The following is a 22,803-nucleotide window of genomic DNA, read 5'->3' on the forward strand; positions in this document are numbered from 1 at the left end:
GAGCCGCTTGTCGTCTAGAAGCGCAAATCCCAGCCCATCTTTGGCCCGATGTTGGGCAACTCCTCCGCCACCGACTGCACGTCCTTGTCACCACGACCCGAGAGGCAGATGACCAGATTTTCATCATCACGCATGACCTTGGCAGCCTCCATCGCGCCGAAGATCGCATGGCTGGTCTCCAGCGCAGGGATGATGCCCTCGAGCTCAGATAGCATACGGAAACCGATAAAGGCTTCGGTGTCGGTCGCCGCGACGAACTTTGCGCGCGAGCTGTCCTTCCATCCCGAAAGCTCAGGGCCTACACCAGGGTAATCCAGACCGGCAGAGACGGAGTGCGTGTCGATGACCTGCCCTTCGTCATTTTGGAGAAGATACGTCCGCACGCCGTGCAGCACTCCAGGTCTGCCACCAGTCAGGGTCGCACTGTGGCGAGCAGTGTCGACACCGTCACCGCCGGCTTCGACTCCCAAAAGCTTCACACTTGGATCGTTCGAAAATGGATGGAACATGCCGGCGGCATTGCTGCCACCACCAACACAAGCGACAACACAATCTGGTAACTTTCCAGTGAGCTCTTGCATTTGCTCCTTGGTTTCATTGCCGATGACACTCTGGAATGTGCGCACGATAGTTGGGAAAGGGTGGGGCCCAATGGCGGAGCCGATGATATAGTGCGTGTTGTCGAGTTTCTCAACCCACTTTCGCATCGCCTCGTTGACTGCGTCTCGAAGTGTACGCGAACCGGCCTCGACTGCTACGACGGAGGCGCCGAGCAGTTTCATGCGGAAGACGTTGAGTGCTTGCCGCCTGACATCTTCCGCCCCCATAAAGACGGTACATTTCATACCAAATCGTGCGCAAACTGTTGCGGTGGCGACTCCGTGTTGGCCGGCACCCGTCTCGGCGATGATCTCGTTTTTGCCCAGACGGCGAGCGATTAGCACTTGTCCAACTGCATTATTGATCTTGTGAGAGCCAGTATGGTTGAGATCTTCGCGCTTAAGGTAGATGTTCGCTCCAAACCCGGCTTGGCTGCTCTTCCGCACATGCTCAGTAAGCCTTTCGGCTTTGTGTAGCGAGGATGGGCGTCCCATGTAAGGATAGTATGACCGAAATTCCTCCCAGAACTTGGGATCGTTCTGAGCATCGTTGAACCCCTTCTCCAACTGTGCCAAACAATCCATGAGGGACTCCGGCACATATTGACCGCCAAACTCACCAAAACGGGAAGGCAACAAATCAGGATCTTTTTCATCTGTGTTGAGAGCTTGAAGTTGATCAGCGAGCCCTGGTCCGCTGCTCTCCTTGATCACGCCGTCAACGTGCACTGTGCCATTCTGTGGGAGGCTCTCGCTTGCTGGCTGCTTAGTCGGATCTGCGGTGGATATCGTCTTGGCAGTCTCTGCATTGGGGTTGGCGATCCAACCGCTTCCGTCTCCACCGGGATTCGCTGCGGTAGAGATAGAGTGCCCATTCGCCGAACCATCTGTTGTGCCGTTTGGAGATGCGCGAGGGTTTCTTCGCTGAGTGATCTGGTAGCAGTAATCCTCTACAGCCTTCGGTCCTTGTCCCTCTGGCGCGTTCTTGAGTGTGTTGATGATCTGACTGCCGATTACCACACCTTCAGCAACCTTGCCGATTTCCACAAAGTGCTCTCTTGTGCTGACACCGAATCCGACTGCGGCGGGAATCCCTCCCGAGAAGCTGTGCACCTTTTCCAAAAGCGCAGGTAGACCTGAGCTCAGGGAGCCTGTCGCTCCAGTGACGCCCATACGAGAGACGACGTAGATGAAAGAGTCGGCGATGCTGCACAAAAGCTTCATCCGCTTCTCGCTGGTGGCAGGGGCGATGAGGGGTACGTAGGACAGGCCATAATTTGTACAGTGTTGTCGGAATCGGACAGCCTCTTCCGGGGGTAGATCAACCATGATGAAGCCATTGACACCCGCCGCTTTAGCATCTTGCAGTATCCGCTCTTCGCCATATGCTAGCAAAGGGTTGTAGTACCCCATCATCAACACCGGCGCTTGGAGGCCCCTGCTCCTCGCCTCCCTCACGATATTAAGACACGATGTGGTTGTTGTGCCATTGACCAGCGCCTGGGTGTTGGCAGTCTGAATGGTCGGTCCATCTGCAATCGGATCGGTGAATGGAGTGCCCAATTCGAGGATGTCGGCACCACCAGCTTCCATTGACAGAAGGATGTCGGCTGTCTGCGCGATTGTGGGATATCCGGCTGTTGTGTATGTGACGAGAGCAGGTCGCCCTTCGCTCTTCGCACGAGCGAAAGCTTTCTTGATTCCCTCCATGCTTGTTGGTATTGGGAGTGATCAAGATCGAAGGATCAAGTTGTCACCAAGATGGAACGAGTTGACAAGAACTTCAATTGAAGTCGCACTTGTTGTTAACGGCAGAAGGAGTGTGCAGTGGGAATAGAATTACATTGAGGCAAAGAAGAGACGAGAGCGAAAGAAAATCGATCCATCAACTCATGTGAGTCAATGGCTGCGCTGAGTCTAGCGGCGTGCGGCGGTAGAAGCATGTCGCACTTGTAAAAACATGCCCCACCTCGTCCGCTGAACGAGTAATCGACCCAATCGAACCGAACACGGCGGCGCCAGGTGCGCACACCACCCTTCCATCAGCCGAATGATAGATCTTATTACTTGTACTGTTTTTGCTCGAGGTACGTGGTCCCTATTATTCCACCGATACAGATCATGACGTTTCCGCTGCAGGGTCTTTTGGAAAATCTCATAAACAGATTTCCGAGCCGTTGTTGACTATCGATAGCTACTGAGGTCGACAAATTTGGTTGACCTCGGGCCGCTTCCATTGACTCATGCCATCATTGATCAGACGATCGAAAGATTTTAGACGCGTGAAAGATGGCGTTGAACTGAAGAAGAGGCAAGACATCATGCAGAGAAGTAGAATGGTAGAGAGTTTGAGAACCAGATTGCCAATGCTGGTGATGAATTCAAAGCAGGTGTCTGTTGCGAACGCGCATCTTCTGCTCGAACACTTTCGTCATGGATTGAACACCGCTGCCCCGCGCTGGCCAATTGATGGGCGAAAACTCAAGGGCGGAGGTTCAGGGCCGTGGCGTCGGGCGCTCTTGTCTTTCCCGAGCGCCTTCTGCCCTCTCACGTGGGGATTGAGTCCAACTATTGCCTTGCCGAATTCTGCTTACCTGATCATCCGACGCTCCAGGGCCGTTTCTGACGCCATGTCAAGGTTGTTCATTCTCAACGTCCTTCACTTCTGTCGACGCATTACAATTTTCATCAATCTGTCGCGACTCCAGAATTGACCTGCGCGCAACTCCCTGCCAAATTCAACATCACAGAGCTAGGCCTGATGTCTTCAAATTCCGCCGTGCGATGCTTGTCACGAGCACTGCCTCGTCCCACATCTACCTTAGGCTCCACGACAAATCGACTTGCGCAACGCTCGGTGGGATGGCAGTCTCGATCTTTCGGTGGTGCTCCCAGATCAACAGCCTTGAGTGCGTCAAATCGACATCGTCGCCCGCTCCCTGCTTCACATACTCAGTCACTAGCGAGCCCATCGATAACTGCCGCGCAAGGCAAGCGAAGCATCTTCATACAGACTGAAGAAACCCCGAATGCAGACGCTCTGAAATTCCTTCCGAATCAGAATGTCTTGCCCGAAGGCTTTCCATCGTCGTTCCTCGAGTACATGACTCCGCGATCAACGCTCGCGCCGCCCCATCCTTCGCCGCTCGCCGCAAACCTGATGAATGTGGAGGGCGTAAAAAGTGTTTTCTATGGTCGGGATTACATTACTGTCACAAAGGACAGCGGCACACATTGGGCGCATGTCAAACCAGAGGTTTTCAGTCTCATCACCGAAGTGGTCACCAATGGATCGCCGATTGTAAACATTGTGGAGAACAAGACGGGCGAGGACGGTCAGGGTGGCGCAAGTGACGTACAACCAACATTTGCGCCAGAGGACGAAGAGATAGTGGGCATGATCCAGGAATTGCTCGAGACGCGTATTCGACCAGCAATTCAGGAGGATGGCGGCGATATTGAATTCCGGGGGTTTCATGATGGACAGGTCATGCTGAAACTACGTGGAGCATGCCGCACGTGCGATAGCAGCACGGTCACACTCAAAAATGGAATTGAGAGCATGTTGATGCATTACATTGAGGAGGTTAAGGGTGTCCAGCAGGTCCTTGACCAGGAAGAAGAGATCGCCCTCCAGGAATTCGCCAAATTTGAAGAGAAGCTTCAAGCACAGAAGGGACAGGCTCCTACATCACCGGCATCCTGAACAAGCCTGACGCTGACGCGTATGCTACCTTGTAATATCATCCGATTTTAGATGCCAATTGAATCTTCAAATAATTATCCGTCAAAAGCTTGATGCAATTGGTCGAGGCACAGATAAATTGGGACTATCAGAAGTTATCGCCGCACAGCTAAGATTGTATTGAAAGATCTGTCCATATGATAATAGGTGAACAGAGAGGATAGGAAAAGCCTGCTCTGAAACTCTTCTTCAAACGCCGTGCCAAATTGTGAAACACCCTGACTCCTTCCGACCCTGACAGCGGGCTTATCGCGGATTGATTCCGCACCAAAATCTTGAAATTTTGCACAGGTGAGCGTCGGTCAACGAATTCCGGATTCTTTTTTGGCATCGGTGAGCAAAAATGGCAGACGCCCAGACGTCTCTTCATGAGAGACTGGACAAGATCCGCTCGTCGCCGAAGCTTCAAAATCAGCAGCAAACATCGGTAGTGCTCAGCGCCATCGAGGATATTCTGCGAAGTCAAAAGAGCGAACCGACAGCAACAGCATACTTCGCCGCTTTGTTGTCAGTGCTTGGGCAATACATCAATGCAGAAAAGGGCATTGTTAATAAGGAGTTCGCCTATTCAGTCGTGTACTTGCTTGACCTGGTCACTTCGGATGTGCCTGCGCCACTTCTAAGGTCGAAATTTCCCCAAATCCTTGTCAGTCTTGCGCCGGCTCTGACCCTGCCCGAAGCTGAGGCACCTCTCCTGCGGGCGGGTATTGGATGCCTGGAATCGTTACTCATTGCACAAGATTCGCAAGCATGGGCCCTTCCACAATCTCAAAGCAGTCCTCGCGGCGCTGTCGGAGGGCTACTGAAACTCGCGACAGATCCCAGGCCAAAGGTTCGAAAGAGGGCGCAAGATGCTCTAAGTCAGGTCTTGAAAATGCCACCACCCTCGCCTTCACTGGATCACCCTGCGGCAGAGATGTGTGCTGAAGCGGCATTGCGCCAATTGCAAGGAGCTGCGGAAGAGGCGAATGCTAAAAAGAAGAAACAAAAGCAGCGGGATGATGGACAAAACGACCCCACTCTGATGCATGCGCTCCAGCTGGTCAAGACTGTCTCTTCTGCCCAGAATGGTTGGCCAAGCAGAAGAATCGATGCGCTGTGCGAGATTTTGCTGAATATCTCTCGGGGCAGCAATGAGTTCTTGACCATGACTGCGTTTGAGGTGTTTGAAATCATCTTCGCTAGTCTGGCTGATGAGGTGTCTTCCGCGAAGTTGCCCCGGTTGCTTGAAGTCATCACAGAGTTGCAACCTTCCCAGAATGATTCTCAGCTCTTACCTCCATGGATTGCAGTCCTGAGCCGCGGTTACGACGTATCAGCGCAGATCGAACCAGAGGAGACATTTGATAAGCTGCCGGCACTTTTCAGCAAAATCGCTACCTTCCTAGCATCTTCTTCGCACAATATCAGGGTCTCCGCATCGGAATGTCTTATATCGTTACTGCATAACTGCGTGCCAGATTCTGTCATTCTAGACCTCTCGATTATGGACGAAAAGACACTTGAAAAGGTGTGCAAAACACTGCGTGAGCTCCTCACAGTGAAGTACCAAGCTTCGTGGATGGAGGTTTTCAACGTCATCAGCGCAGCTTTTGATGTGCTAAAATGGCGATCCCATCCTCTCCTGGACGGAATTTTCAAGACCGTTGGTGAGCTTCGCAGCGATGATTCTTTTGCGGGAAAGAAAGAAGCGGACGCAGTAATAGCGTCGGGCATCAAGTCCATGGGCGCGGACAATGCTCTCGCTATCTTGCCTCTCAACCTTGGTAAGAACAATGTGAAGGGTGGCCCTGGTCGAGCCTGGCTTCTACCGATTCTGCGAGATGCTGCGAGCAACACGCGGTTGGCCCATTTCCGAGCAGAGCTCGTACCTCTGAGCGAGATGATGTTTCAGCGAGTGCTCAATTTCGGCAATGCGGAAAAAACAATGGAGATCAAGATATTCGAAACTGTGGTCAGCCAGATCTGGTCGTGCCTCCCTGGTTACTGTCAGCTTCCGCTTGATCTCCGCGAAGCTTTTGATCAGAGCTTTGCGGAAATGCTCAGCAATCTTTTATACCAGCAGCCACAGATGAGATCAGACATCTGCAAGGCCCTCCAAAACCTTGTCGAGACCAACAAGGCCATAACAGAGCTTGCAGGCGACGACAACTTGATCGCACAAGGCCAAGTTTCGAAGGCAGAAGCACAAAAGAACATTGCACATCTTGCTGGACTGGCAGGAAACTTGCTGGCTGTGCTGTTCAATGTCTACAGTCAAACGCTACCACACAATCGCGGCAATCTCCTGCAGTGCATCAATGCGTACCTCAGCATTACACCTGAGAAAGAGCTGTTGGAGACATTCGAACGTGTCGCCGCCGCGTTGGAGGGAGCTCTCGGCGAGGATGCCGCGCAGCAGTCCGATAAGCAGAAAGAACAGCCTTCCAATAAAGCAGCTCGTGACAAGATGCCGCCAACATCGCATACACTCATGGACCTGATCATCACTATGTCCACCTACTTGCCTCGGGACAGCTTTGCTGGACTCTTCAGCATGGCCGCGAACATTGTCAATAAGCCAGACGATGCTCAATTGCAGAAGAAAGCGTACAAGCTCATTCCCCGACTGTCCGAGTCAGAAACCGGTCGTCAAGCGTTGAACGACCGCAGTGCCGATCTTCAGCAGCTCTTGCTGGGTGCAGCCGACAAGGTGGCAGCACCATCGCGCAGAGACCGGCTTGCCTCGATAGCCGAGATCATTCCTGGACTCCCAAAGTCGGATCTACATTTCATACCATCCATCATATCTGAAGTTGTGATTAGCGCCAAAGAGGTGAATGAAAAGGCTCGCACAGCCGCATTTGACCTGCTTGTGCTCATGGGCGAGAAGATGGAAGAGGGTGGTGTGGTCATCAATGCCAAGGTCCCTCACATGTCTGCAGACGCGCCGGAAGTACCTGCGAGCCTCGAGGAATATTTCACCATGGTGTCTGCTGGTCTCGCAGGCTCAACGCCTCACATGATCTCTGCCTCTATTACCGCTCTTACTCGTTTGCTTTATGAGTTCCATGGTCGAGTTCAAGAGTCGACCGTTCGCGATCTGGTGCAGACAATGGACCTCTTCCTGACCTCCAACAATCGCGAGATTGTACGATCGGTGTTGGGCTTCGTCAAAGTTTGGATCATCTCTCTGCCTAACGAGATGGTCCTCCCTTCACTACCGACCCTGGTTCCAAACCTTATCGTCTGGAGTCATGAGCACAAAGCCCACTTCAAGGCGAAGGTCAAGCACATTTTCGAGCGTCTCATCCGTAGATTTGGCGTCGAGTTGATTGAACGATACACACCTGAGACAGACCGGAAACTCATCGCCAACATCCGCAAGATGCGGGAGCGCCGCAAGAAGAAGCGCGACAACGCAGATGACGACGAAGAGGATGCCGACCCAGCCGAGCGACGAAAGGGCAAATTCGAAAGCGAATACGATCAAGCTGTCTATGGCTCGGAGTCGGATTCCGATTCAGACATCTCAAACGATGACGTACTCGCAAGATCAGTGGCGAAGGGTCAGAAGGCCAAGAAGGGCGGCAAGCAATATATTGTCGAAGATGATGACGAACCTCTGGATCTGCTAGATCGTAAGGTTCTGGCTCACGTGTCATCGAGCAAACCCGTCAAGGGTCGCACAGTCGCTGACGTCAAGAAGAAGAGTGCAAAGACAGACCTCGATGGCAAGCTCGTGTTCAACGACAATTCCGATGATGATGTGATGGACTTTGACGACCAAGGCATGATGAATGGGGCGGAGCCTGGCGACGGAACGATTGAGGGTGGTATCAACGCATACGTCAACGCAATCAAGGGCAAAGATGCTCCACAACGAGGACAACGTGGCAAGCTCAAATTCAAGAATAATCGCAGTGGCGACGAAATGGAAGTCGACGAAGATGATTTTGTCGCGGCCAAGAAGAAGCAAGATGGCGGGAGGAGTCCTGCGGGCAAGCAGACCCCTCAAAGGAGAGGTCTGGGTATGGACAAACAGCGAGGGTCTCCCGGCGGAGGTATACACAAAGGACGCGGCGGCCGAGGTGGTTTCAAGCATGGGGTGCAAAGTCGAAGGGGTGGCAGAAGATAGTTTGACATGCGCGATGAATTGGTAGAAGCGATTTGTATTATATCCGACTCACGTCCATAGTGCGTACCACCAACTCCGTAAGGAGGGCTATCAACACGAAAAACCATTGTACAGACCAGCTACAAATTGAAATCCTTCCTGCCGTCTCATGACCGGAAATGACCAGCATCTTCCCATTCCTCGTTTACTCGTCATCGTCCTCGGCCTCGTCACCAACAACGTTGAAGAACTTGAGGCTGTACTCGCCCTTGGCCGTGCTGACGACGCGCAGCCAGTCGCGGAGCTGCTGCTTCTTGAGGAATTTCTTGGTCAAGTACTTGAGGTAACGACCGCTGAAGTCCTGGTGGGCCACGACCTCGATCTTGCCATCGCCGAGGTTGGTGACGGTGATGGTCTCGCCGAGGTTACCGGTGCGGCCGTCGACCTTGATGCGCTGCTGGAGGAAGGTTGCGAAGGCCGAAGGGTCGAAGATACGGTCCTGGGTGGGCTGCGAAGCGTTGATGATGAACTGTAGACCGTCCGAGTTAGCATCACTGGCTCCCGTATATTTCGTTGTCTGTCGCTCTCGCGCTGGACCTCTTTGCTCAGCAACTTACCTTCTTGGTCGTACCCTTGGCACCCTTCTTCGCGGCACCGGCGCTCGTCTTCTTCTATATCAAAATCTCACTTAGCCTACTGCTCTTATACCGGAAACAGCCATTCAAGGCGTCGGTGGGCAGCACAGCGCAATACATACAGTGGCGGTAGACATTTTGAGTGTCGGAGATATCTGTCGAGAACGCAAAGAAGTGGTTATCCTGCGTTGGCGATTGTGGTTGATTGTGGATCAAAAATATTCTCTAGGATCTCGAATTCCGTCTTTCGCAACTAGTGTGAGGGCGGCGGGCAAAATCTTGGCGCGCGAAGCGGGCATATCACGTGAATCTGACTTCGATAGCTCACCGCATGCTCATATATTATTGAGACGGATTCTCTCAACGATCTACAATGACATCTCTGTGCGATAACGGCAAATTAACAATCGAAGGGCAGAGGTCAAATTCAATCGATTTGTGGGAATCTTCATACATAAATTACATCAGAGAAATGGGTATCATATCACATTCGGCGGGCGCGCCTGCCGAGGAAATTCGGTCTGGACAGGCGAACCGACTTTGACGCTGAGGTACAGGTCATCTCCCTGCCTCATCAAGGTCGGAGCCAATTTCGAGCTCTGACTTAACGCGGGCGAACCGACCCTCATATTCATCGTCGGGCTGCGTTGATTGTAGCTGTGGAGCGGGCTCGTGGGTTGCGTACGGATCGCGACATCATCGCCCTTTGTCCATGAGCGTTGACTGCGGATCAAAGTCGTGCCGGTTGGAGACCAGGCCTGCCGGTCTCCAACAGCGGATGTGGTTGGCGTCGTCGGGTAGACTCTCGAGGGGCTGAAGCCCGGTGTGGAAGTGCTGTACGCTTCGTTGTGCACTGGTCGAGCCGGCGCTGCCTGAGCGGGCGATCTCGACACTGCTTGGTTGGTGCTTCGGGGCACCTTGGGATAGCGAACCGCTGTAATCGGAGACATCTCTGCGACCGGAGTAAGATGCTTTTCTTGTTCGGGTGGGGTGGGCTCATCGTCGCCCATGCTTTCAAATGAGGTATCTGAGGCAGTAGATGACCGCACAGCTCGCTGTCTAGTCGCAACCTTGTTGATGGTCAATGCAGGCGGGAGTACGCGACGTGTTTGCGAGTGGTCCTCTTCAGGAGATGTGGATCTCATGGGCGGTGACCTGCCGGATCTGTGATTTGCGGTGGCTACCGAGTGAGTTACAATGACAGGCGTCGTCTTTGGCATCGGCGGTGTAATTGGTGCTGGAATCGCGGGCTGTGAAATCACTATTATTGACGAAGACGATTGTGTTGGTGCTGGGGCTGGGGCAACTGGCCACGGCATAGCGACTGGCTTGGCGACCGGTTTCGAGAGGGGCTTCGGTATATCAAGGGACAGAGGCGGCTGCTGTGAGCGATCGGGTCGGACGGGTGGCATCCTTGGTGGCTCGGATTTATTGAAAGGCCGAAGTCCGATCGCTGGATTTGCCGGAAGTCCCGGAACGAAAGCGCTCTGGTCTTCTTCGAAGACTGTGGTGGGGGTATAAGCATTGGCCGTCATTTTGGGTGATTTCGGTGGTACACCCGGGGCAGCGGGCAACTGGGCGTGGGAAGTCTCTTGCGAAGGCGTATTGATTTTTGCTGCAGAAGGTTTCGTTGGGAGCAGATGCGATACGGAACCATTGCTGTCTGCACTCTTGTGGCTCCAACGCGATGCTGTTCTGTTCATGGATGAATCCGGGCGCATGTTCCGAATGGGCTCAACACGGTTCTTGCTGCTGGCACCTCGGGGAGTTCGCTGGGCTACCCATGGCTCTGTAGGCATCCCCGATTCTTGCGCGGCCATTTGAGGTTGTCGGATGTTGAGCGACGCGCGTATATGGGTCACGCCATATCGCGGTTTCCAGGTCCGACGAGGCACTTCAGCCGAGGAATCGTAGGATTTGCGCTTCGACATTTCCTTCGCAGGCTTCCTTCTACGGCAACATATGCAACACCATATCAGTAGCACGAGAAGGAACAGACCTGCGAAGGCTCCTATGGATACCCCAACTGCTTGAGCACTGCTCAAAGAGGTCGAGCCGCCAGAATGCTGACCACTCGCACCAGTCGCTGTTGCCGCAGAGTCGGAAACTGTCACCGTTGTCGTCGCTGTCCACCCTGCTCCCACACCTGATCCCGGTAGCGCACTCGATGTAATTTGACTACTTCCGGCACTTGTTGTCGTCATCGGACCACCCGTGGTCGTTGTCCCCGAGCTGAGCACGGTCTGTGTGGTTGTCGAGGTTGGGGAAAGGGTGGTTGCAGTCGGAAGCACGAGGACTGTATGCTTGTTGGGAACAGACCCAGCTTGATTCTTGCAGATGTTATAGGCCGTCACCTGTGTGCTGAGACCTGAAGAATCGGACTGACATCCGGTCTGTACGCAAAGATATGACACCTCGCCCAAGGTGTAATCTTGAGAACCATATCCTGTGCATAGACAGGTGATATCATCTGTGGCGCAATTGGGAAACAGCTGCGGTATATATGATGACAAACACGTCTGCGCGCAAGTCGGGAGTGTGTTTTTGATTATTTGTGGGACAAGGGTCGATCCTGATGCCCTCTGTCTGAGGATGCCTGGCAGACTCGCTGAGAGTTGCGGTGGCTGTTGATATGCCGGCATCTTTGCCTCGATCTTTGATTATCTCGATATATATCTCTTCTGTAAATGCGATTACGATTGTGAAATCGTGGACTGGTCTTTTCTTGATTATTTTCGGGTAGTATGTTGTTTCGAGCTGACCAGCAGCTATGCTCGTTGTTGCAAATGATCGAAATGCGAAGAGAAATGCTCTGACACAAGGAAAGGAATGCAAAGAAACACGTTGAGATGCAACAAACCGTGAGGCAGTAGTCGAAAGACCGTAGCAGGTCGCAATACTGGGAGCCCACGCCATTTCATACAAATACCGCGTGGACAAGGCTGCGATCGTGGATAGCATAATAGTGATGACTAGCCATTGCGTAGACTATTTTCTGATTTACGCGCCCAGCAAAGCCGCCGGGTCCATTCCATCAGTCACGTTTCTGGGCTGGTGAGCCGTTGAACGATTCAAGGTGGGCGGCTAAACCTTTGTGCAAATGCGCTAGCGGATTCTCATCGGGCACTTCTCCCGCCGAGCACAATAAGTGATTGGCTGAGCTTAAATCACGCCCGAGCGGGTCCCTCAATGCTGCTAATCTCGGAAATTCATGTCAGAGCACACCTGGAAAAACAACAAAAACATATGGGAGCTGCATGCGTGCTCGCCGATCATACATCATTCCTGGACCGTGTTGATAATGTGATGACGACAAGAAGACATCGCGATTGGGACGGAAATTATACTTCCGAGATTAAAAATTGATAAGCTCCAACACGAGAGTAGTAATAATAAGACCCACCTGGGCACGAAACGCTGCGCTCGCTAAAAAGTCAAATCCCAAAATCACAACCCAGCGCAACCCCGTAAGTCGAAAAGCGACCCAAACCCAAGCCAACGCCATTTTCCACGTGTGTCGTTCCCAAGATCGTGATGAATAATTACTGTACAACAAGCACTTGAGTCGTCGGTGTCGCTCATCAAGCAGCAATCATGCTCAACGGCGCACTTTCCTGGAGATCCTGCACCAGCTCTCCAACGTTGCTGAGATATTGACTCAACAGCTCCTGCTTCTCTTCCGTGGATCGAATATTGGAGTCCTCTTGGTCGTCCACCAGCCCCGCACTGTCGCTGGAATGAGTCTTGATGTGCCGGGCCAGCCCACTGTCGCTCTTACTCGCGCGCCGTTGCAAGACCGCCGTATTTGGTGCGCTAGCGCTGTGAGGTGGTGGTGAAGGCGCCTCAGCCATGAGATAGAAGTATAAGAACTCTAGCGAGCGCATCCGCACCTCTTTTGTTGTGGACCGACTCTTGAATAGGCTGGTGACTGTCAGAAGCCCATCAATGCTTTCGAACATGCGAGTGTTTATCGGCGCATCTAACAAGGCCGCGACAAGAACGAGAAGCGCCTGTGATTGGATCTTTGGTGGATTGGCCGAGTCAAGCAGGTCGAGGATCAGATTCATGTAGATTTCGCGGTTGAAGAGGCAGCGAGAGGGCGGGTGGAGAAGCAGAACTCCTTGAAGAAGGTCGAGCGCGGATAGTATGAGGAGATCGGTTTGTGACGGATTTCCCATGCCGAGCAGTCTCTCGAGAGTTGCGACCAGGCGAGACGCGACTGGGACACTCGTCAGTACTCTGTTATAATTTGCGCGTGCGCTTCCTACTCACCATTCCACTGAAACCCCTCTTGTAGCCTGAAGAACTCTCTGAATGCAGGATCGTATTGGAGTTCACCCAATTGTTTCGGTGAGCCGTGTTGTTTCTCGCCCAAGACCGACGACTTCCGCTTGTTGGGCGATCGCGATGTCTGTCTCGATATGCATATCTGTGCGAGTAGACCTTCAATCTGCCTCAGGCCCTTGCGGATCTTGGTACTGTCGCGAGAGGATATGTTATCAAACGAGAGCGACAAGAGGGACTCCATCTTGAATGTGAGGTTGCACTGCTGTGAATCTGTCGAGCACAGTGCGAAAGATCTGCTCGGGTCCAGGCTTTCGACGACTATGCAGCTAAGATGCGATTATACAGCCTTGTGGATCTCCGCATCAATGCCGTCCGTGGTTCGTTTCCAAGGCTCTTCTGGCCGGCTTGATTACAGATAGACTAGTGTCGCTTCCATGGCAACGATCGTGGTGCCTGAGGCCACAAATTTGTATCGGCGGTACCAGCGCTCATCTAAATGAGAACTCGAGGACTGGTCGATGTTACGCGAAGGATGTTGTTATAGAGGCAATTGTGTGTGCTGCACCCGCATTCTCAGCTCTCATTGCGATGAGGCAACGACGGTATGTTTATGTGCTAGTGACGCGTTTCAAGACGTCCCATATGCAACCATCTGTGCTCCAGAAATAAGGTGGCCCATGGGCCGACGATTTGCGCGGAGAAGCCGGATGTGCCGGTGCAGGCCGCGGACAAACTATCACCAACAGCTCTCCAACGCCACAAAGATAGCTGGTGCTTGCCTGGCATGATGCGTCAAGCAAATTGATTCTGTGATTGTTATCGCTCGCAGCAAGCTCTGGATGTGCAGGACTGTTGTGCACGTTGCTCCGCGACTGATGCCTGAGGCATGTCATGCGGCTTCTCCGGAATTCCGTTGCGGCTGTTACGGATTTGCGCGGCATGCCTGAGAGCTGGTATTCTCCCGACAAATCTCCGCGGGAATGAACGATGACGATGTGACGCAGAAGCAGTGAAGGAAGTGCGTGGGCAGAGTCATCATTAGAATACCCCTCTACCTTGTTCCTCCCCGCCATTGGCCCCGCGCTTTCTTCCAGCGCAGGGCATCACGAACACCACTACACCTGGGGGCAGTCATTGAACAGTCGTGTCCACAGTAATAACACATTTCACTGCCCTGAGGCTGTTCCCGCAAAATTCCCACACGCATGTCTAATTGAGCCACCAGACGAAATTGTACGCCGGTGCAAATTGTCCCACGGGCGGACAGTCAGCGTCCGCTTGCATCTCCGTCCTTGGTTGTACGAACATACCACTACGGGCACCTCCCAGGATCGGAGATACTGTAGAAAGCGGTGGAGTAAGCGATCTACTGTAATAGCACTTCCGACGACTCCGGCGTAGGCGGGCAGACAGGCGAGTTCGCCCTCGTTCGTATTGAAATGCGTGCGGCATTGTATGTGATCCTACGCTACGTACGATACGCAGCTCATTCGCCCACAATGGCCACCGACAGCCTGCCTGGGTGAAGTCGTGAATGGCGGCCAGGACGTGCAACGAAGCTTCGGTGGTAAGGGAAGGAATCGATGAGATAGCATTTTGTTACCCAGAGGACTCCCGTACGACCACGGTACATGCAGGACGTGCGGCGAACTTGATGGATTCACTGCCTCTGTGAGAAGTGTTGATTGTTGATCATTGTTGTTCTACCCCACCATCCATCATCAATCCCACCGGCTGAGGGAGGGAGAGCTGAGAAGGGCAGGTTGTCTCAACGCTCTAGCAAAAAGTCGTCCGCGGACTTCCCTGACGTATGTAGGTAGTGTCGGCGGTAATAGTGAGCGCGGGCAAAATTTCGACGTCTTTGCTTCTCCACTGGGCAGCTAGCTGTACAGTAATCTTCTCGTCACGCCTCCTCTCTTATCCTTTCAACAAATATCAGAGGTGAAGTATTTCCTCTTTGTCTCCATAAACCCACCACAAACACCTCAATCTCCTTCCACCAACTCTTCTATCTTACCCGTCTGTAACTCACACAAGATGGGGTACGATAAGCTGGACGACCTCGCCATCAACAGCATCCGATTGCTCGCAGTAAGTCCACTTGCCGCGAGCCTGGAACCGTTCACAGCAGAGAGCTGGTTTGTAGATTTGATCGCGTGGCCCATGCCGCTCCTGTTGGTCGGACGAGCGATCGTTGACACACTGGGCGAGAAGAATACGCGTCGAGACTGTGGCTGCGACTTGGTCATATGGCTTAGATAGCAAACGTGCTGATTAACGACTCTCCTTCACAGGTCGATGCGACATTCAAGGCGAACTCGGGTCACCCGGGTGCGCCCATGGGAATGGCACCCGTGGCTCACGTTCTCTTCAACAAGTTCATGACTTTCAACCCAAAGAACCCCAACTGGCTCAACCGCGATCGCTTCGTCCTCTCCAACGGCCATGGCTGCCTGCTACAGTATGCTCTCCTGCACATGTTCGGCTACGGCATCAGCATGGATGATCTCAAGGCTTTCCGTCAGCTCGACAGCATCACTCCCGGTCACCCCGAGGCACACGACACACCTGGTATCGAGGTCACCACCGGCCCTCTCGGTCAGGGTTTCACCAATGCCGTCGGTCTTGCCATTGCCCAGGCTCACACTGCTGCCATCTACAACAAGCCTGGCTTCGAGCTTTCAAACAACTACACCTACGTTTTCTTCGGTGATGGATGTGCCATGGAGGGTATCGCTAGTGAGGCTGCGTCTACTGCTGGACACTTGCAACTCGGAAACCTTATTGCTGTTTACGATGATAACCACATTTCCATCGGTGAGTGAGCAAGCCGGGCTACTTGGCCAGACTATGGAGTTCGTTTGCTGATATTCATCCCTCTAGACGGTGACATCAAGTGCGCATTCACCGAGGACGTCACGAAGCGCTTCGAGGCATACGGCTGGCACGTAGAGTGGGTCAAGGACGGTGACAGCGACTACGAGGGTATCGAAGCTGCCATCGCCAAGTGCAAGGCGGTCAAGGACAAACCCTCCATGATCCGACTCACCACCACCATCGGCTTCGGTTCTCTGCTTCAGGGTACCGGAGGCGTGCATGGCAACGCTTTGAAAGAGGATGATTGCAAGCAGGTCAAGAAGAAGTTCGGCTTCAACCCGGAGGAGTCCTTCGTAGTGCCCCAGGAGGTGTACGACTCGTACAAGAAGCACGCTGACGAAGGCGCGGCCGCCGAGAAAGAGTGGGATGAGCTGTTCGAGAAGTACAGCGCGGAGCACAAAGACCTTGCGGCCGATCTGAAGCGACGTCTCACTGGCAAGCTCCCTGAGGGTTGGCAGACGAAGCTTCCCGTGTGGAAGCCCACCGACAAAGCCATTGCTACTCGCAAAACCTCGGAGACAGTGCTCGAGTCAATTTACGAGGCAGTGCCCGAATTATTGTCTGGATCCGCTGACTTGACTGGCTCGAACAACACCCGATGGAAGAAGGCCGTCGACTTCCAGCCGCCAAACTCAGGCATTGGCGACTACAGTGGTCGCTACCTCCGCTATGGCGTACGTGAGCACGCTATGGCTGGTATCATGAACGGCCTGTCGGCCTACGGTACCATCATCCCAGCTGGCGGCACCTTCCTCAACTTCGTCTCATACGCGGCCGGATCTGTGCGTCTCTCGGCACTCTCACACCAGCGTGTCATCTACGTTGCAACTCACGACTCCATTGGTCTCGGTGAGGATGGCCCTACCCACCAGCCGATTGAGGTTCTGGCACACTTCCGCGCCCTGCCTAACATGATGGTCTGGCGTCCTGCGGATGGTAACGAGACGTCCGCTGCATACTACGTCGCTCTCACAAACACCGGCACACCCTCGATTCTTGCACTTACTCGCCAGAACCTGCCACAACTCGAGGCTTCCACGCTCGAGCGTGCGATCAAGGGTGGCTACGTTGCACTTGAGGACGAGGCGGCTCAGATTACCCTTGTCGCCACTGGATCTGAAGTATCACTCTGCCTGGAGGCCGTCAAGTACCTTGCCGAGCACAAGAGCATCAAGGCTCGTGTGGTCTCGCTTCCTTGTTTCGAGGTCTTTGACTCGCAGCCTAAGGACTACAAGCTTTCGGTGATCCCCGACGGCATCCCCACTCTGAGTGTCGAGGTCATGAGCACTCTGGGCTGGGAGAAGTACTCACATGAGCAATTCGGTCTTAACCGATTCGGTGCCTCCGGCCCTTACCTCGATGTCTACAAGGTACGTACTGCGTCTTCCCGGTGTGAGAAGACGAAACAAACTAACATGCGAACAGAAATTCGAGTTCACTCCTGAGGGCATCACCAAGCGTGCCGTTGCCACCATCGAGTTCTACAAGGACGTCAAGCCGCTCCGCTCGCCTTTGAACCGTGCCTTTGAGCAGCTCATCTAAACAGCGCAATCACCCTCGGTGTGTCGCTGAGGGAGGATATTGAAGAGGTCTCACCCCCGAGATGTGTATCTCACTGGCCTAGATAGAGAATACGATTGACGAATTCATTGATTTCTCCGCACTGGCCAGAGACGTATCTTTACATCTCGAAGACCGGACCTACCTCGCGGAGTCCGCCGATGCCATTCCGGCGTAGATCTGCAATGTCCATACGCCACCCTCGCCACTGCTCCAGGCTACGCTTGACCTCCTTGACACGTTCCACGCGTCGCTTCGCATCTTCCTCCTGTGCGAGTCTAAATGCTTCCTCATCAAACCCATCATCACTCAATAAACCCAATGACGGCTTGCGCTCATGTGTCTGTCCTGGCCTTGCCCCTTCTCTCGGCCTACCGGTAAATGCACTGATCCCAGAAGTTATGACATCCTGTAGAGTGCTGTGCCGCTGACCCGCAGCATAACCGCCCACGCCACCAGATCCCTGACCAGGGCCGTTAAGGTCGACGTCCTCGTACCCGTGCTCATCTCCATCGTCGTGCATTCCCGGCTGCAGAGCCGCCCGCTGGTCGCGCCATACGCCGCGGCGCAGGTCGAAATTCTCGGCCTCGAGCGCGCGGATGCGGGCTTGTAGGGCGCCTGCTTCGGTCTCTTCGTCGCCGAGCTCGAAATCGGATGCGTCGCGGACGTGGGAGGGCTTGTCGTTGCGCTTGAGCTGCGTGCGCAGATCGCCTAGTTCGCGGTCTTTGGCCAGGCTGGTCGCGAGGGCATCCCGGTGCAGTTTGGTTAGGGCTTCGATTTTTTGCTCGAGACTGGAGGCGCGTTGTGCGGCGGCTTCGAGGTCGCTTTGGGCGGAACGCAAGTCGGACTCCAGGACGGTAATCCGCTTAGTCAATGCCTCGGGGTCTTCATTGGCGGCTTTGGTCTCGTCGCTGGGAAAGGCGATGGAGACCTTCAGATTATCGAGTTCGCGCTTGGCGGCCGCTGTGGCTGCTTCTGTCTCGCGGGCACGCTCCTCGTGATCGGCTATTGTGGCATCGCGCTCCGACAGGGTGGTTTCGAGCGCGGACGTGCTGTTGCGCAGATTGCTGATTTCCAGCTCAAGCTGTTCGATGGTGGTGGTTTTGCTTGCGAGCTGTCCGGCTAGGTCAGGATCGGTCGATGACACCTTTCTGGAAGGCGCTTTGGCGGCCAATTGCACTTGTGTAAGCTGTCGCTGAACTGCGGCGAGCTCGTCTGTTAATCGCTCCGCGTCTTTTGCCTTGCTGCGCAGTTTCAATGTCTCGCTGCTGTCCTCTCGCAAGCTCTCCACCTCCTCCTCGAGCTTTGAGGTCCTGTTCTTGCTGTCCTGCTCCTGCTGCTTCAAAGTTTTGTTCTCCTTCTCTAATTCTTCGATTCTAGCCGCCTGCTTACGGTATAGCTCCTGGACTTCCACTCCTGGGCTTCTGAATGATTCGGTCCTGGACTTCCTTTGATCGGTGGGTTTATGGTCCTCTTCGTCGCCATCGTTGCCAACTGCCTCAGTACTGTCCGCGACCTGCTCTACAGCTGCAGCAGATTCAGCATTCTCTTCTGCATCGCCGACAGACTCCTCGGCGGCCGCATCCTTCTTTTTCGCAGTCCCTTTCTTGCCCTTCTTATTCTGCTCCTTCTTGAGTTGTTCGAACTGATCGAAAGTGTTAGTCGTCGCACGAGGGCTCAAGGTGACCGTCTCGTCCAAGAGTTTGGGTCCAACCTACACGCTTTTTGGCCGCGGCCAGCTTTTCGGCCTTCTCTTTCTCTTGGTCAGCCATTGAGAAAATGCAGTAAATCGTCAGAACGTGGTGTACATGTCAAACAGGTGATCGCAATTGCCTGCCAATCTATGGGAAACGGGGATACGCTGGCATTACAACCCTTAGGGTTTGGGTAACGTCAATGTACCAGCAGGCCGCAAAAACACATCAATTGGATTCATTCTCAGCCGCATTGTTGATCCATACTTGCTTCTGGTACGTTTACTCTGGGTCTTACGAGATTTGGAAAGAAAAAATAGGCCTACATCCTCTCACTGTAAGCACTCTCCCGAGCGAATGCCGCGAAGTTCAGTTTACTCCGTCGGCTGTCAGGCACAGCCTGACCGGCAATGACTCCGAGGGGGTCGCCGTACTCGTTGTCCGATTGACCGGATACCTCAGTGCGTTGGCCTCCGATATCTTGACTTTGTAAGTCCTGTGGATCGTTCGGTTCATTTGCGCTGTTCAGATGTGAAGAAGCTTCCGCGGTGGATATGCTCACGTTCGATGTCCCTTGATCAGGGACCACGAGCGATTCAAAGTGTCTTTGCTCAGTTGCGGTGTTCGACAGTTCCACTTCCCCACTTGAAGAGTTTGCTGAAAGCTTCGCGTGCTTGCTGGTTTGCGGGCGCGCGGTTGGTGTATCTATAGTGGCTGGTCCCGAAAGCATTGGACTTTCAATAACCGGCCTCGCTGGCAGCATGTCATGATCCGGGGGCGCCAGAGAATGTGATGTATTCATCTCCTCATCCTTCCGCCCGAAGAGTGCGCTCCACCATCGGACTTCAATGCTACCTCCAGAAGAATACCTGCGAGGCAACAGCAAGGTATCATACTTGTCTTTCGCGTAATCTCCATTGGTGAACTCGCGTCTCCGTGACAGGAAATGCGGCCACACAGACGGCGTACGCCCAGGATATGAGTTTCGTTCTTTCTCATTATTGAAAAGGAACTCGCCATACTGCCCAGCGTACGACTGATATAATAATCGCCTCAAGAACCGTTCGTTGTATTCAAAGGCGTTTGGCTGATGATATAGGATCTGGAAGACAGCATCCAAAAATTGATGAAATATTGGTGCTATCTCCTTGACATCTGTTCTATGCTCCTTCTCTTCTTTGTTGACACTTGTAGAAACGGTATGAAGGACTGGATTCGGGGGTGGTGAAGGTGGTCGAGATCCTGATCCTTCAGAACTGGATTTGCCTCCATTTGACGGACGGAATAAATTTGTGCGGTTCTTCTCAAACCAGCTCTTTGCGCCTGACAATGCTTTCGAGCCAAAGTTGTTGAGTGCATTGTTCTCAGACCCGCTCACGTCTCGCGATCGCGAAGGCATGACACGCTCGTTCTCGATTTCAAACCACTTGTCGCTGCCCTGAATGCCGTGACGATGATTAAATTTGTGACCAAAAGACAAGAAGTCTTTCTGTACCAGCGTGATAAATCCTTCCAATGTCCGATAATATGGGTCTAGCATTATTTCTGCTAGTGCGGATATTTGTGCTGTCCGATCCCAGCCGTCAGAACAGTGAACCAAAGCGTGAGAGCCGCCCAGTCCGACAACTCTCGCCACAGTGTCCGCGCCCTCCAGCATGCCTGAAATGTGAGAAAGCCAGCCTGACTTGCGCAGCATTTCTTGGTCGGGCTTCGTGTCGAGATAGTCTGAGTTCGCAAAACTCTCAACTACACGTTCGAGTGACTGCCGCATGACGTGGATATTTGCTATGTTGAGGAAGATTTTCTCAATGGGCATGCCTGTCGATCCGGTATAGTTCGAAATGTCTTCCATGCCACCACCAGTAGCACGATTGGCGAGCGCATTGATCTTTGGTCGGGCATCGACGATTAAATTACGTCGAGTGCTACCATAGATCCTCTTCGAAGGTATCGGTGCCTGTTCGTTTGTAGCCTCTATCGGTGCCACATCGTTCTCAGCGTTCTCACGGTCGTGGTTGACGACCTGCGTAGTCGAGAGTATCGTTTCACCGTCCCCATGCGGGACGGACCCTAATGTTGGCGTTGACTGAGTTGAGTCCTCCGGAGACTGCAAGTGAGGAGTATGGCTGGCGAATATGGCGGAGACGAGGCGCTCGTCTTGCGGATTGCGTCGATTCTGTAGTCCGACTAATGGCTGTGAAGATCTCGTGATACTTCCTCCGTTATGATGTAGATACGATAGAGCAGGTATGCGAGCCTTCGAGCGGAACACTCCACCGTACTTGAGTACATTGTCACTGACTGCCTGCGGAACACAGATAATGCTTGGATAAGTGGCAGAGTAGGCATAGTCCTTATTAATCTCCGTCAAACGCCATGCGCTCCCAGGACCTTCGGTTGCCTTGCCACCGATGCCCATCCGAGAGAATTCTCGACTGGCATCATACGGAGGCCGCATGATGCCTGCCTCTTCCTGCGGAGCTTTGAAGTGGAAGGCATGTATTGATTCGACTGTTTCAACACAGCATTTTTCACGCAGGCAATAGAACACCTCCCTAGCTGCACTATCTGGCGACTTATCTGAAGAAGTGCCCAAAAAGTGAAATGCCATCATTTGGAAATCCCGCCGACGTATCCGCAACGTCGGAGATCTCCCCACATCCTGTGCCACAAGGTCTGGGTTAGGAGCATCATATTCGTGGCGAGATGAGTGACCCAGCGAGTGCCGTGGGATGGCATGTGCAGAGTCAGTAGAGGGTCGCGTGGGTTCACTCGTGCCGAACACTGGGGGAAATGCGGTTTCTTCTGGACCATGGTCATGGTCAAGAGCACCCGGCTCGCCTTGAGTCTGACCTTGGAAATGGCTCGGTCTCAAAGTGCAAGAGTTGATCATCGGATATGGTACCCATATTTCCTTCGATCTTGGCCGCGGCTTGGTCTCTTGCGATGCGATGTTCGATTTTGTCTTGATGTCGGGATCCGTATTTACCCTCCCACCGTCATTGCTTGTGTTTGGGACATCAAAGATGAATATCAGATGAAACGCAGTAAGATGAAGCTTCCCAGTCCGTTTTTGACCTCGCACATAAAGATCGACATTTCGAACACGAATATCCCTTGGATACGATGCCGCTGATTCCGTCATTGCTTCGTGCCTCCGAGGAGTTCAAAATCAAAACTCGCTGGCAACAGCGTTCAAATGCGGCGGATACGTCACGCCAAATTCGCACGAGGTCGGTTCAACCGGCCACATGCTCAGCGCCTAATACACGTGACTTGACAAGTTACCGAACACATCGCATCGGCATTG

At 53.3% G+C, this 22,803-nt stretch overlaps 9 protein-coding genes across 9 annotated transcripts; 3 read left to right on the top strand and 6 right to left on the bottom strand.

Annotated features, from left to right (window-relative positions):
- Positions 1–14: 14 nt before the first annotated feature.
- K489DRAFT_322464 (tryptophan synthase) lies at positions 15–2,309 on the bottom strand (the record flags this gene model as incomplete). Its single annotated transcript, XM_033601626.1, has 2 exons — positions 15–1,375; positions 1,484–2,309. The coding sequence occupies 2 exons, from the start codon at positions 2,307–2,309 to the stop codon at positions 15–17; spliced, it is 2,187 nt and encodes a 728-aa protein (XP_033458185.1).
- Positions 2,310–3,098: 789 nt separating this feature from the next.
- Positions 3,099–4,346, top strand: K489DRAFT_267151 (HIRA-interacting protein 5). The gene has a single exon (XM_033600087.1). It carries the CDS (start codon positions 3,361–3,363, stop codon positions 4,303–4,305), a length of 945 nt encoding a protein of 314 aa, XP_033458186.1. The 5' UTR covers positions 3,099–3,360; the 3' UTR covers positions 4,306–4,346.
- Positions 4,347–4,665: 319 nt separating this feature from the next.
- K489DRAFT_382191 (NUC173-domain-containing protein) lies at positions 4,666–8,665 on the top strand. The gene has a single exon (XM_033605315.1). The coding sequence runs from the start codon at positions 4,688–4,690 to the stop codon at positions 8,459–8,461; it is 3,774 nt and encodes a 1,257-aa protein (XP_033458187.1). The 5' UTR covers positions 4,666–4,687; the 3' UTR covers positions 8,462–8,665.
- On the bottom strand, positions 8,646–9,212 carry K489DRAFT_389822 (ribosomal protein L22e; the record flags this gene model as incomplete). The annotated part of the gene is made up of 3 exons (XM_033606548.1): positions 8,646–8,969; positions 9,058–9,111; positions 9,198–9,212. 3 exons carry the CDS (start codon positions 9,210–9,212, stop codon positions 8,646–8,648), a joined length of 393 nt encoding a protein of 130 aa, XP_033458188.1.
- Positions 9,213–9,457: 245 nt separating this feature from the next.
- On the bottom strand, positions 9,458–12,022 carry K489DRAFT_402934 (uncharacterized protein). The gene has a single exon (XM_033607066.1). The coding sequence runs from the start codon at positions 11,715–11,717 to the stop codon at positions 9,555–9,557; it is 2,163 nt and encodes a 720-aa protein (XP_033458189.1). The 5' UTR covers positions 11,718–12,022; the 3' UTR covers positions 9,458–9,554.
- Positions 12,023–12,656: 634 nt separating this feature from the next.
- Positions 12,657–13,603, bottom strand: K489DRAFT_322558 (cell division control protein 14; the record flags this gene model as incomplete). The annotated part of the gene is made up of 2 exons (XM_033601635.1): positions 12,657–13,294; positions 13,348–13,603. The coding sequence occupies 2 exons, from the start codon at positions 13,601–13,603 to the stop codon at positions 12,657–12,659; spliced, it is 894 nt and encodes a 297-aa protein (XP_033458190.1).
- Positions 13,604–15,399: 1,796 nt separating this feature from the next.
- Positions 15,400–17,781, top strand: K489DRAFT_372087 (transketolase; the record flags this gene model as incomplete). Its single annotated transcript, XM_033603302.1, has 4 exons — positions 15,400–15,453; positions 15,657–16,179; positions 16,246–17,609; positions 17,665–17,781. The coding sequence occupies 4 exons, from the start codon at positions 15,400–15,402 to the stop codon at positions 17,779–17,781; spliced, it is 2,058 nt and encodes a 685-aa protein (XP_033458191.1).
- A 139-nt stretch (positions 17,782–17,920) lies between these two features.
- On the bottom strand, positions 17,921–19,571 carry K489DRAFT_360359 (uncharacterized protein; the record flags this gene model as incomplete). Its single annotated transcript, XM_033602614.1, has 2 exons — positions 17,921–19,444; positions 19,518–19,571. The coding sequence occupies 2 exons, from the start codon at positions 19,569–19,571 to the stop codon at positions 17,921–17,923; spliced, it is 1,578 nt and encodes a 525-aa protein (XP_033458192.1).
- On the bottom strand, positions 19,544–22,793 carry K489DRAFT_382196 (phosphatases II). The gene has a single exon (XM_033605316.1). The coding sequence runs from the start codon at positions 22,636–22,638 to the stop codon at positions 19,816–19,818; it is 2,823 nt and encodes a 940-aa protein (XP_033458193.1). The 5' UTR covers positions 22,639–22,793; the 3' UTR covers positions 19,544–19,815.
- Positions 22,794–22,803: the final 10 nt, after the last annotated feature.

The sequence above is a fragment of the Dissoconium aciculare genome (genome assembly GCF_010015565.1).
Source record: "Dissoconium aciculare CBS 342.82 unplaced genomic scaffold K489scaffold_9, whole genome shotgun sequence".
NCBI classification, from domain to species: Eukaryota; Fungi; Ascomycota; class Dothideomycetes; order Mycosphaerellales; family Dissoconiaceae; genus Dissoconium; species Dissoconium aciculare.